The sequence below is a fragment of the Thunnus thynnus genome, chromosome 4, assembly GCF_963924715.1.
Source record: "Thunnus thynnus chromosome 4, fThuThy2.1, whole genome shotgun sequence".
Classification (NCBI taxonomy): Eukaryota; Metazoa; Chordata; class Actinopteri; order Scombriformes; family Scombridae; genus Thunnus; species Thunnus thynnus.
Window position 1 is genome coordinate 26,764,131 of NC_089520.1, and position 15,064 is coordinate 26,779,194.

Genomic DNA, 15,064 nt, shown 5'->3' on the forward strand with positions numbered 1-15,064 from the left:
GTGTCTATATAGTAGAAACTACTGTAGGAAATTGGACCAAATTTGAGAGCTATACACAAAAACTTTGTTAGGCCAGAGCTCATGTATCTACAAGAAGCAAACAAAAGAGCTCAAGAGGCATCCAAACTAGTTATAAGCTTAAACCAGTTATTCTGTAAAAGAAAGAATGCTTTAGAAACCCAGGAATGTTTTTATTGACAAAAATAATCTGGCGTATCCCCTCTCTATCTATATCGACAAACTTTTGACAAACTCAAAAAAAAAAAAAGCATCACAAAATATTTGATTTGCAACAAAAGCAGCAGGTTCATAATTGAGAATGAGCAGTCTTTATTATTATTACTATACTTTTTTGTTAATTTTTCAACAAACTGAAATTTAAAATAGGTTTGATGTGCATAATCAACAGAATAGTCACAAGGTCCAGACCAATCTAATGCAAACAAAATAAAAAGCAAATTGCATGAACAGTATTTGAAGTTCTTGCTATGTACACTGTAAATTAAGCATTCAGTCATTGTGTGTTGGTGCAGTAGCCTGTTTTGGTAACTAAACTGAGGTTAAAGGATCATCCCACTCCTTCCTGTAGAGTCCTAGATCTAATGATGAAGGGTACTACACTGTTGGCATGTTAATGGCATTGTTATTCACAGTAGGATGTGTTTGCTTGTTTTGATAAATTCCTGTAATGGTTTCTTCTTGAAAACTAATTTTCATGTTGTGCATTGCAGTTGATCTTCAAACTTAATTGTCAGTTTTTGGAATTCAAGGACAGTGCTTGTACTTCGTTTGATGGAATCTCTCTTTTTGCCATCTGTCTTTGTTTAGAGCTTCTTTCACCAAATAAGTATTTCCAACTTTGATTCTGTTCATTAAATTTGAATACATGTTTTTCCTCTTTTTTAAACACAAAAGCCCAAAACACAAGTGATCAAGTAGAGGTCTTTATAAATCATTGTTAAGTGTTAAACAACCATAACAAAAATATTCTGTTAACATAGTGGAAGGCAATACAGTTTGTAAAATTGTCCAATTACCTTTAAAGGTCATGCTGAGTTCTGAATGTCTTTAACTGCTTCTGTGTTGTGTTTAGAAAAATGTGATCCTCCTGCCTGCTGCTTTATCTGAGCATTAGTCAATCACTGGCTGCGAGAATCACTCCTTGAGGAAATGATGAGTGGTTGGTGAAAGGACATTTTGCCCAAACTCTCCTCACATCTTCCCTACTTGTGGCAGCCAACATTTTGCTGGCATGAGTGTGAACAACGCCGCAGATCCACGTTGTTGGCTTGTGTTACAGCGCTGCGGTTGGGGGATTGTTGTCAGTAATACAAATCTTGAGGGGTGGCCCTGTAGTGTCCTATTATCATCATACAGTGTCAGACAGGAACAGCATGTTCTCTTGCACCCATCTCATCCCTTGTCATGTTGTATATCTGCGGTGGTCCTGCCCTCTATTTAAAGGTTACAGAGGTTGAAGATGAGATAGTTTTGTGTACTAAAGGCTGTCAGTGCGATTGCCAAACCGCTCTTAATTTTAGGATTGCCTTGACTCAACAGTATTATTTTGCTGTCACTCCCATTTTTGCCCCATTGCTATCCTTTCTACATGATATGAAATAATATAAAATATGAAACTATACATTTCTGAGCTATTTTTAAACATTTACATCTTCAGTAGGAATGAATGAGCTTGGGGCTGAGTGCCACAGGCAGTGTAGGGAACTTGTGAGTATTGAGAGACTGATTAAAGCACTGTTTGCTTTTATCTTTTAATGGGATTTGTTGACAATATGAAAAATATACCGCCAGCATTATTCTTTCAGTTAAAGCAAAAAATGCCACTACATTAACCCTCATCACGTTCAAATGTTCTTTGAATATTGAACAAATTAATGTTTTTTTAATTCCCTCAATGACCTTGCAGAGTCCTCTCTCAAACATTGTGTCAGTCAGGCTGTCTGCTCCTTTAAAGGTTCTTTGTTGTGCCACATCCCTCCATCTTGTGGCACTGTGAGGGCTCTGGACACAACGGTGATGTGGAGTGGAGCCCCACTGTCCCCCTGCCGGGAAAATAAAATAGGTTCCCTCTATAGGGACAAAGCCACAGTTGCACATCCCACCATCATCATATAAACATCAATATCATGACATATCTTGCCACAGGCATTGACAGCCCCAGTATGATTCTGGCTTGAAGCTGGTTTCCATATTTTCTATCAGCAGGGAGACTCTATAGAATACTCATTTACATGAGATAATCTAGATAATAATTAGTATTATATTGAGGTAAGATGTCATGGTGGTTGACTTACTCAGGTGACAGGATAATTTCAGTATCATGGGTGTCTTCTTGCCTTTTCTTTATTACCTTATAGTTTTTACATCACTGAAGATTTTCTTTATCATGATATTAGATTTGCTGTTTTCCATTATCTTTAAAATATACTATATACGCAATAGAATTACATGAGTAAAAGAGAGTTTCAATTCATTCTGTGATCATCTTGTTTTGGTTTCTCTGATTGTTACTGAAGTGCTAAGCATGTCTCAGGTTCAGGGTTGGAATCATTAGCTAAAAGGGAATAGAAATGTGGCTCATCTGTCTACTTAACAATAGTAGTGAGAGACATTTGTGTCAGACATTAATTTTGATGACATTTCACACTCATGTAACTTCAAAACTGCATGTCGAAGCCTATAACTGTGTAATTCTTTCCACCAGGGGCCACTGAAAAGGCAAAATATCAAACTTTTTCTGGACTTGCAAACTGTTCAGGAATTATGTTACCGTAAGCAATGTATGTATCTCTTGTTCATTGCTTCTCGTGGGTGGGTGTCTAACACAAACATTTTCTGAGACATGTTGCCTAGTGTATAGCACTAAATGTCTTTGCACCAAAACAAACTCAACAGACACTCTCTCTGTCACGCTCACACTCACACAATTTTCATGCCTTACAAAAGCTGCACTGTGCCACCCCGTAGACCTTGGAACAGGATTTAGTTTGGCCGGTTTTTCTACCTCCTGTGTGGCCGCTGTCCACACAGCGTGCTATCCAACTCTCACATCCTAATGACCTGCTTTTAGTCACTGTCTGTGTGTAGAGATTTGCTTTTCTGGGTCGTGTTCTTAACCTGCTCCCACCTTCAGTTCACATAACCCCAGGGAATCCCCTTTACAGGAGAAAAGATTAAAGTGAGGGAAGAAGTGTTTTAACACCCACAGTTCCCCTCTAGTCTGTCACATTCAAGTGGCACGAGTTCAAACAACCTTCAGCTGGCCAAGCTGCAAAGGACTGCCAGAAACATGGTCAGCTACTCGTTGCCATTCTGTGTCATACAGAAATATAACATGTGCACATAATTGTGGTGTAAAGCCTTGGCGAGAGAAGAATATAAAAAATTACAATAATCTATCTAACATTAGAGGTGTACAATATATCAACTGCGTTAACTTGTTGCAGGTCAGAGTCATAAACCACTGTGAGAGTTTAAATACTTGTAAAATTCATCATTTTCATCATAAGGTTTACCTTGAATAACAGATTATATTCATCACTGAAATTCAGTGCATTGATGTCCGTGACCAATAAAAACAATGCAACTTTGTCTGCATTCATCTGAGGGGAAAACAATATAACAGAACACTGACTTAACCTCCTAACAGGTTAACCTACTGTGGTTAACGGATAGTCAGAGATGAGTGTCATCAGTATTGCAGTAAAATGTATCTTTAACATTTAATTGTTTAGCTACACTTATACAATATACCCTGTGGAGTTTTCTTGTTAACAGTTATGTTTACCATTAGCATTTTTCTCACCAAAAGACATTGTGTGTATCCTTGAGGCATTTCCTTTCTCATAACACATTTGCAAAGCTTGTCTCCTCCTGTCTGTCTTGGGTATTGCTGCATTTCTTGTTACCATGACCAGTTGTAGATCAATCAATCAAGAGTGTGTATTGGGGAGACCAAAAAAAATATAGAAATAGGTGTTATTCAAGGTTATATTATAGACCATTGATCTCAAAGACAGGAGTGGGGCCCACCACTGGTATGGAAGCTAGATAAAGCTTCTGGATATAATGCTAGCTTTGTATTTTTCATGAGACTAAGTGGGTGTTCAGTTTCATTTGCTATGAAATAAATCCCCAAGTTCTTTGATCTCAGCATGATGGTTGTTTTTTGAAGATTCTTAACCTCCTTTTTCATGTGTAGATATTTTTAACAGTGTGTGTGTATCAGCCTTTCAGAGGTTTCTGGGGAAGAAGGATGTGTCCCAAGAGCTGGAAGAGGTTCATGCAGAGGCTCGAGCTCAGGACAACCTACATACCGTCTCTATGTTACAGCTGATAAAGACCCCAGCTGTTCGCTGGCAGCTCATCACTATCATCATCACCATGTCCTGCTATCAGCTCTGTGGCCTCAATGCTGTAAGTTGCAGCTCTTATTTCACTTCAGTCTTGATCTTTAATCATATTCTATATTGCAGTACATTATATTTAGGTTTTAATGTTGTTTTTAAAAAAAATCTGGAATTAATTAGACATTTATTTAAATAAACAATGATGAGATGCAGTTGACAAAAAAAAGTAAATATTTGATTTACACAATACCCTTTTTTAAACACTTTTTGCAGTGCAAACATAATGTGTATCAGCCAGAGACTCTTGAAGATGCTTGTCACGCCTCCAGTAACACCTTTAGTTACACTTCGCCCTTGTCAATCAGTTTTTAGCCCACGGTTGATAGATTTACACAAGTGTGATGGCAGGAAGGTGAAAAGTGTTTCCTCTTCTAGTCGAGTGACTCAGACAAGAGAAACTGCAAGCTATTCTGCTCTCTTCTTACCACAGCATGTAGAACAGGGCCAGATGACAGTTTCCTTGACTTTAGGAAGTGTTTTCTGTCTCAGGCAAACAACGGAATTTAGTTAATGCTGCATGGCAGTGGAACAAGCTGTAAACACAGCATTTACATATTGTCACCTTAATAGATAGTTAGCAGATAGCATTCAGTGGGTTTGGAGCAGTGAGATCAAACCAAAACAGTAAAGTTGAGGGCCGTAATGCCAAAACAATGAGGTGAAAGACGCTAAAATGCTATGCAGAAAGGAGGGGAACTGCAGAGTTGGGTGAAAATTCTCTGTGGGTTTGACACTTTGAGTGGCTCCTTTTACATTACAACTAGTTATTTGCTCCAGTGGCCTGTGCCACTCACTCATTGGAGCTATAGTTTTGTTAGGTGAATAATAATACTTTCTGTTTGTGGGGGATGTTTGACAAAAAATGACAGGACTGGCAGTTAGCTGCATAACTGCTGGGATGTGCTGTCCTCTCATTTGCAAAAAAAATATCTACACCATCACAGCCCTACTCGTCAGTGGATCAGGTGTGGCAGCACTTTGCAAACAGTGTTCCTCCCCCTGGGTCTGTGTGTGCGTAGGTGTGACCTCATATGTGTGGTCTCTTTTTTTCTTTGTAAATGTTATGTTTTAAAATGATATTCTGCAGAAATATATGTTTTGTTGTTTAAGAGGTAAAAGAAAGTTTAAAAATATGGAGCACAAGATAAGAAAAAGAGCAGCCGCCAGTTTCCCGCCCCACTTAGTGTGGCTCAGTCTCTCGTATGTGCTCAGCACCACTGTGTTTGAGAACCCGTGGGCATGGAGAAGTCACTATGAGTCACTCTGTCCTGTGCACTTGGTTGACGGGAAGAGATGTTTAACCATCCTCCACCTGCTGTGTCGCAGTGCGCTTGGTGGGTGGTAATGACTGTTGTCCAATTGCGAGACCTTCCCTCTCTGTCTCGGGCATACAGATGCCAAGAATACCCCAGCATGAGCAGAAGAGTTGCTGCTTATTGCTGCCATCCACCATTTAATATAAACAGAATGACAACAAAAACTGACTTTAGATGATTTAAATTCCATTATAATGTGGAATAATATAAACAACAGCAACCTAAACATGGCAAAAACCTAAAAAAATGTGAAAAATTAAAACAGATCATTTTGAGATTAAAGCCAAAATTCCTGAATTACTGGCAGAGCACAATAGTTCTTTGACTGACATACTATAGTATACTTCATGCAGTGCATGCAGATGGATTGTTAGCTTATCTCCAGTTGAAATTCATATTCGTTTAACATCTTGAAAAATAATATTTGTGCTCAATTTTTATATCTGATAGATTGATGGGCTTTTAAATTGCAAAGCTGGAAATCACAAAGCTCTACTGAATTATCATAGATATGAACATGACTTCATTTATAAATATTTTCATTTCAAAAAGACAGGAATGTAATTTAGATCACTTTAGAGGTCTCTATTTTGATTGTTGTATTCACTACCCCGTCACCATAAGACCCATCATATGATCTCAGTAAATATTACAATCTGAGAAGCTCAGACCGCTGATGTTAAGTTGACAATTTAGAATTATTCCTGGAAGCAGTGTCAGTGCTTCAGCTTGTCAAAAATCATGATTTCTTGACAATTGCGTACATGTTTTGTATTTAGATTGTTACCTGTCAAAAAGAAGGTTACAGGAGAGAATGCAGAGAAAAAAGACTAATATTCAAAATGTTGCCTTTAACTGTGGAATTTTTCAAACTCTTGTCCTCTCCTTCACGTTACTGTGATCTGTTGGATCTCTTTTGGATTTTTATTATTTAAAATTCATGATTTATGAGGTCTTCATCCACAAACAAAAACACAAAACATTAATACCAGTGTTTGACTGGTTATGTATGCATTATGGGTCTGCCTGAGTAATCCACCTTTCAACATCATGTCATTTCCTTGAGTTGGGACCTGGCATTACCCGTCATCAGCGTTTAATTGGAACTTACACCATGTCCACTCAGGCTGCGTCTAAACCATCACATCAGCAGCAGCTTCAGTTAATTCATTGTCTACATGTGGTGCGTTCAGGCACAGTGTGGCTATGTAGGTCACCTGTGTTTTGGTAGCACTCAGAGCCCAATACTCACTGTGGTTACATGCGTAAAACTGAGGAAAATAGACTTGAAGCCTAGAAAGTGACTTCTGAGAGGAATATGAGCCATTACGCATCCTGTGTAGATGCCTGATAAACAATTTTCAAACACCTTCTGTAGTCACAGACACAGTTATGTAGGTAGTAAATCAGCCAACAAGGATTCAGCCTGAAATTAACTTTGTTTAAACTGGATAAGAACACACATTCAGATGTATGTCTGATGCATGAAAGAACAGTGCAATTTGATTTATTATTATTCTTTTTTTATAGATATGGTACTACACCAATGGGATCCTACGGGAAGCAGGCTTTGCTGAGAACATTCTGCCCTACGTAACCTTGAGCACAGGGGCCATAGAGACTTTGGCTGCCATTGTCTCAGTGAGTATTTCTACTTTAAATCAACCATAAATCTCTGGTTCTGGGTATAAGTCTGCTCTTGGTATGTGTTACTTTACTTGTGGTCTTGACAGTCATGGGCTGCTCGCAGTCAGAAGATTCACAGAAAGGTTTAAAAATGCTGAATAAAAAGCAGAAATTACATTTAATCCTCTTATTGTCATGCTAATTCAGCTATTTTCTTATACTGAAGCTGAAGTTTGATTTCACTGCTGACTTAAAAAACATGGATTATTTTTGTATTGTGTTTGAAAAAAAGCTCAAGGTCAACAATATGCATGTACATCTGAGGCAAGTTTGTCTTTATACTGAATTTAGATGGCACTAAGCAGTGTTTAGGAAATGTCTCTTTTTATAATTTTTATGTTAAGTTCTCCAGAAATGACTTAGTGAAAAAATCACAGTACAGGAAAGTAACTCTACACCACTAGCAGCTGAGTACTGCATTAAAGATTTATTTGACTGTCTATTTGCAGTATTTTTTGTAGTGCTGATGTTTTTGGTCTCCCAAAATATTCCCAAATGGACCAGCAAACATTTGCCCTGTGCATAAAACATTTTTTTTCCATCATTAAACATTATGCAGAGGAGACAGGACTATAAATAGGCAGTAGTTGACACTGAAAAGCAAGAGCCTGGTGGTTTGGGGTGGATGGACGTTTGCCTTTATCTTCCACTGTAAATATTGTACATAGATAGACTCAGCTGTAATTTAGTTGCTCTTCAGGGGTTTTTCTGATCGAACTATACCTCATATTATCCTCTTATAATATAATACTTGCCGTACCAACATTTTAGTAGCCAGCTATGTTCTTGACCACAGTCGGTTGGTGTGGAGGAATTGTGAGCTGGTCAGAGATCTTCAGCTCAGTTGACATGGAAAGGCACGGCTGTCAGCAGGAGTATTCCCGCTTTGGCAGCAGACCTGTCGCTAAATGGTTGAGCAGGGAGCACTTTGCACCAAACAGTTGGCATGTGTATGTGATGATTTACTGGCAATGATCACTGTATCCAACACACCAATATAAAAAACATGTAAAACATGTAAAACATGCTTTGAATGATAAAGCTAAATGATAAAACCCACAATAAAATGAAATCACTACATATATAGTACATTCTGACACAAAGCAGCATTGTGGACCCAAGAGATGACTCTTGTAGCAGCTTGAAGATATCATATCTTACACATTCGTCCTCTGTTGAATCATCAGTGTGTTAGAAAATCTGGGATTACACTCAATTTGCGCACAATGAATCAGTGTGAATGCTCGGGGGGTCGATATATAGGTGTTTTTATCTTATTCACTTTGTTTATCTCCATCGCATCTTCTGTCAGCAGGGAGCAAATGGCAGCGTATGATTTGTACTCCTGAGAGTTAGAGTGGTGTAAGACTATCATGAATTGCAGCTTCGACACAAGTTCTTTCAGAGAAAAGGATTTGATAGTTTGCCGTACTCAACTTAAATGCTGTTAACTGTTGCTTTAGATATGCTGGCCTACTGATGGCAGTCTGCTATTGATCCAGAGTACACTGTAAGGCAAGGCAAGGCAAGGCAAGTTTATTTGTATAGCACATTTCAACAACAAGGCAATTCAAAGTGCTTTACATAGAGCATAAAAGGCATCAAAACAGAATATAAAAGTAACACAAGTAAAAAGACATATAAAAACAATTAAAAAATGTTAAATTTGGAAATAAAAAGAAGCCAAAAGGGAATAAGACAGATAAAACAAGAGAATAAAAGTTACAGTGCAGTGTAAAATATTAACCCTCAAATTTGGTTTAATAAAAGGCAGCGGCAAACAGAAAAGTCTTCAGCTGTGATTTAAAAGAACTGAGAGTTGCGGTGGACCTGCAGTTTCTGGGAGTTTGTTCCAGATATGTGGAGCATAAAAACTGAATGCTGCTTCTCTATGTTTAGTTTTTAGTCTGGGGACAGAAAGCAGACCTGTCCCAGATGACCTGAGAGGTCTGGATGGTTCATAATGTAGCAGCAGATCAAAAATGTATTTTGGTCCTAAACCATTCAGTGCTTTATAAACCAACAGCAGTATTTTAAAATCAATTATTTGATTGACAGGAAGCCAATGTAAAGATCTGAGAACTGGAGTTATATGATCCACTTTCTTGGTCTTAGTGAATCAGCTGCAGCTGTCTGATCGATTTTTTAGGGAGACCTGTGAAGACAGCGTTACAGTAGTCAACTCTACTGAAGATAAATGCATGGACAAGTTTTTCCAAATCCTGCTGTGACATAAGTCCTTTAATTCTTGATATATTCTTCAGGTGATAGTAGGCTGACTTTGTAATTGTCTTAATGTGGCTGTTGAAATTCAGGTCTGAGTCCATGACTACACCAAGATTTTTGGCTTGGTTTGTAGTTTTTAATATTGTCGATGTTAATAACTATGTTATTCAGCCAAATAGTAATGCCAGGCCCATGATATTCATTTAAAAAAAACCCTTCTGAAGTGAAGAAATTCATTCTAAAACGTTCCTAGTTTTTGACTTTAGGAATATAGGTCAGTTTGAGGGCTTCTCCCCAAAATGTCCCTGCAAACCCTGCTCTGTATTTAACCTCATTTACCGACTGCTTTTCTCGGCTACTGCAACTGATGTCCAGCATTCATTCAGACTGCAAAATTAGGGAATGTCCTTTAATGTCATTGACATTTAATTGACTTTTATGTAGCTGACTTCCTGTCTATTCAAAATTGACAAGTGAGCAAAAAGGACAAGTGAGCGAGAGAAACTGAAACTTAACTTTATTTTGTCACTGTTACGTATATGTGCTACTAAAGAAGAAAAAACTTTTATTGTTGCTGCTTTTGAAACAGGAGTCTTACTTTTCTTACATTTTCTATCACCAGAACAACACCATGCCTCTGTGTTTTTTTTCTAGACAAAAATAGGTCTTCAATGAACATGTCACTTTTCTATTTGTTATTGATTTAATTGTCCTGATCCTCTGTGTCCTTTAGATGCAGTGGAAATGAAAACAATAAAGCAAATTTCATTTTTTTTTTTTTTTTGTGAGTTTAGTTTCCAGAAACCAAACTCTAGGTTTTGTTAGATTTAGGGATAATTTTGGTCAAAAGGGCCAAATAATTTACCAGTATAATACGAACACAGCTTCTGGCAGAATTTCTGTGCATCTAACTCTACTTTTTCAAACAAAAACATTGCACAAAGCGCAGTGGGAAATGCACTCTGTCATCCCTCTTCATTGAATTAGTGTGTTAATGCCCTGTTTGGGTTGCTATCTATTTCTGTGATTCCTCTCAGCATGAGCACATGAAAGATCTTTGATTTGCAGCAGTGAGAAGACTCCACTGAGTGACTTAGCTGCCAGGTGACTGACTTCAAACACCAGCATGTACCCTATAGATACTAGTTTTTCCTCTCGCCTCACAGCACCAACCCCAACAGCTTTTACAGAACACCACCCTTCTTTTATCATTGTAAATAATGAGCCAAGGCACATTCAATGAAGTTGGAAATTATCAAAATTAAACTCATGTATTCATTGGACTAACTTAAAGTGCTGATATCGTGAAAAACAAGAAATTAGGCTTTGGGGTGTATTAGGATGCAAATTACTCATTTCTATCTCTTCTGTTTTTTTAAGTTATTTGAAATTTTGAAATTCGCTGCTCAAGAACTAGCGGTGTTGAGGCTGAACTCATTAATACGTCACAACAAACAGACAAATCAAATATGCAGGAAGATTGAGCGCGAGGACACTGCCTCACAGTGCTACACTGAGTATGTAACTTCTGTTGTTGAATTTCAGCTGGATGATGAGCAAAGCAGGACACTGGAAGTGTGCTAAAGCTAAGCTAGTGACCTCCTACTTTGTTAGGAAATCTAGACAAGATCTTACCGTTTTGAAACATCCTTTTGAAATCTCAACTGTGCAAACCCAGGTTCTTCCCTTTCCCATTCAGGATCAGACTCTGGTTCATAGACCACTATATACTGTTTTACGTCTGCAGCCATTACTCCAGGTAAAGATGTGCGGTAAGGGAAATTGCATTATTCATTAGGTTGTATTCTGATTATTCTCATTCTGATTGATTGGGGTGAAGGTGGGGGCCACACCTTCAGCCAATCAGAGTACGTGGTCATTAACATACGATACGATTTTATATGCTGGTGCGTGCTTGTAGATTTGTCTGTATAATTGTTAGTGTGATAGAGACTATGTAATGGTGTTGCATGTAAATGAATGTTTTTAGTGTCTGGTGATTGTTTTGTGTGTACCTGCCCAGGGACTGCAGATGGAAATTAGCTAACAGTTAAATCTGGCTTAAATCATCTCTTCTCATTTTGAGATTAATGTTTTTTGTGCATGGTCCTTGTTAAATAAAGAGATAATAATTAATAACACAGAGCTGCTAACATTGAAATCATCTTTTCTGACTTTCCATAAATGGGAATTTCATATTCCACTTCAAGAGTGGAAAGAAACAGCCACAAAAGAAACCTCAATGTATGGCTAGGGCAGGTCACCTGCAAAATCTGGCCCTTTTCTGTAAACACTGAAAATATGTGAAGAAAGATTACATGTCTTTTGGCATTCCGCAATTTGGTGTTAATGAGTTTTGGGAATACCCAGGCCTCGGGTGCACCATGACGACACCATCTTTCATAGTATTCCTCTATAGGGAAATTAAGATTTGCTCTGTGATCACAGACAAGACAGAAGAAAAAGGCTGTCCCTTATGGTTTGATGTGTGGAAAATGAGAATGTTATGTGACATGATGATATGATATTATTTGGAAGCCAGGAATTGTTTTTACTTGTACTGTCCAATGCTCATTATTTTACATTGAAAGAGAGTGATTCTATATTATGTATTATGACATAATATAACATATGTCCATGTGTAGTGGATTGAGCATGTTACCCACTGTAACTGTGCTGCATTTATGATTTATAGTGAATGTAGCTGACAGTATTTCCCACTGGCTTGCTATTCTTGTGCATTGTGTTATATTAGACACCCTTCCATGCTAGTTATGAGATCCCTTTGATTTGTGGTAGCAATATGAGCATACTTTGTACTTCATCGACTTTGAACTTAATTCTTATGTAAAGCATGATATTATGAGGAATTGCACTTTATTTGCATATCAAAAGTAGACAGAAGTGCACAGCACAAAGACATTTTTGTGGCTTTAACAAGTCATGCATGCATAAACAAATCCCATTCAAAAACATATGACATATATCTCTTTTATGTGTTTTGCAGATTTTTTTCCTAAAATCATGCAGGAAAAAACAAACTTATCCACACCATGTTTTATTCAACACATATGCTGTCATCCAGGTCTGTCATTAATGCACCATGATCACAGAAGACAACATGGAACAGTATATCTTACTGACATAATGCTGTAATGCAAAGAAACCATAGATAACTAGTTCATGCAATAATTGGTTCAAATTTTATGCTTTAATTCAATAATGCCCTACCTGGAAGTGTAACATCATTGAACTGTACGTAAAGGCAATGGTTGTCCTTGGACCAGAACATCCAAATGTGTTATCTCCTCCCAAGCTAATTTAACACCTTCTGTCTTCAGTAGCTTATTAAAGGAATCTTATACTTGCTTGTGGCAGTATTGCACCTCGGAGACATTCATTTCTTGTTGAGTGACACTTGTATGGTGTCATTATCAGAACAGTAGTACACAGGATTTTTAGGGGATGAAAATGTGATTGGTCTCAATAGCAACACCTACTGATAATGTATTCTTTCGTTTCCACCCACCTACTTTGCTGCAGGGTCCATTAGTCACCATACTCTGTGGATTTAGGGATGTTCACTTGCAACATGGCCATTGTACTAATGTGTTTTAAATTTCCATATAACTCGTCTGTTTTTTTAGATGTAGTGCTGGAAAGAGAAAGGTGAAGGTGACCACTTATTCTTACGTTTGCTGAAAGTGAGGTGATATTTGTCTTGACATTCTCGTCCTGCCACCAGTTTGTCCTTATGACTGTCACAGTGGCTCTGGGGTCCAGACCTGATCTGGCTGGAGTCTTTGAATGTTGTGTGTTAGCAAGGATTTCATTCAGCTGCTCTGGTTTTCTCCCAGAGTGCAAAGACATGAAAGTGCAAACTGAAACTTTTAATGCTGACTACTGTATGTGTGTGACAACCTGTTCCTGTTGCGCTAACAATGCATGCTGGGATAAGCCTTAACGACAATGAAAAAAAATAAGCAGAGGTAGGAAATATGTGGGATGGATGGATGAGTCAGTCCAGCTTTTCTATTGAATTACTGAATTTTTCAGCAATGTGGACACATGTGGCTGGAGGAAGGTCACTGATAAAGTGTATCATTGTGGAAGCTGCAGGAAAAATGCCTTTAAGAAAAGGGATTTCACTGTGTGCTAGTAGCCCAGCGGTCTAAAGCACATATAATGTAACCCCGTTCAGACCAAAACTAGAGATGCTCTCTGCATGTCAGCATTTTCCTCTTACTCGCTTCAAATTTCCTATCAGCCTCTATGTTCTGCACTGTAAAAGTGTCATAAAAAACATTCTTAAAAAGTTGATGGACAGCAGGGGCAGAGCCAGACATTGTAAACATTTGGGGCTTAGACCAAACCTATTTAACATGTTATATTCACCATTTTTCAAGCCATTTGAGAGATCAACCTGTAGAGCCTACATCCTATTTTGTGTCTAATTGTTCTCTAACTGTCTTCATCATTCTGAAACCATAACACTACAAATGTTGATGATGACTAATTTTCACTCCTGCCACCTAGAAAGAGGCAAAAATTGTCTGATACAACTACTGTGTACTATTTTAAGTTACATAACATATGTAAGGTAGAAGTTTGGTGTAAGCAGCATTACTAACATAACTAATCTTCATTCTGTCCACTCCTTTTCTCCTTTCTTCACTCTCCACTCTTTTCCTGCCCTATATGTACTCTTTCTTCCATTTCTTCTTTACACTCCTCTCTAACTTCTCTACTTTCTGGATGGTGGCTGAGGTTGACTCCTTATGAAAAACTTTATGTTCCTAGTCCATAAGCTAGTTAGCTAGCTAGCAAACTTGCTCACTGAGGTGACATGACTGAATGAAACACGACACACACAAGACAACAACCCTCCATGACAATGTTAGGGCCGACCTAGATTGTGAAATTTCCCCAGTAATAGAACTTTTGTTCCATTGATTTGCTGGCCCAGTCAGAGAGACTGAGGGGAAATGACAGTTGAAGGCGAAGTTATTTTAGAAACCTAAAAGATTCAGGGCTTTTGAGAAAACATTCAGGGCTGGAGCCCAAGAAGCCATTGTTTAAAAATGTAATTAGATTCTTTATTACACCCAAGTGCAAATACTTGTCTATAGCACAACCATGTTGGGGACAATTTGAGGCAATACATGTAGATCATTCCCATGTATTTTGGCTTTGTCCTAAAATTGTACAGTTTTGGGAGGATGTTCATATGGCTATATTCAAAATTCTGGGCTATGATATACCTAGGTCATGTATAGTACAGTATTTTGGTAATATGACAGGAGACATTGTGTTAAGAGAAAAGAGGTATTTGCTGAATGTTTTGTTGGCAGCTTGTAAAAAGGCTATTACAAAGAGATGGTACAAAGTGGAACCACCAACACTAGA

The 15,064-nt window shown here is 38.0% G+C and overlaps 1 protein-coding gene across 4 annotated transcripts in view; it reads left to right on the forward strand.

The window, feature by feature from the left end:
* slc2a9l2 (solute carrier family 2 member 9, like 2) overlaps positions 1-15,064 on the forward strand; it is a 98,318-nt gene that overhangs the window by 37,446 nt on the left and 45,808 nt on the right. For all 4 annotated transcript variants that reach the window (XM_067588013.1, XM_067588012.1, XM_067588009.1 and 1 more), the window contains exons 8-9: positions 4,250-4,437; positions 7,277-7,387. In XM_067588013.1, coding sequence (XP_067444114.1) covers positions 4,250-4,437; positions 7,277-7,387 — 299 coding nt within the window. The remainder of the gene's footprint in view (positions 1-4,249; positions 4,438-7,276; positions 7,388-15,064) is intronic.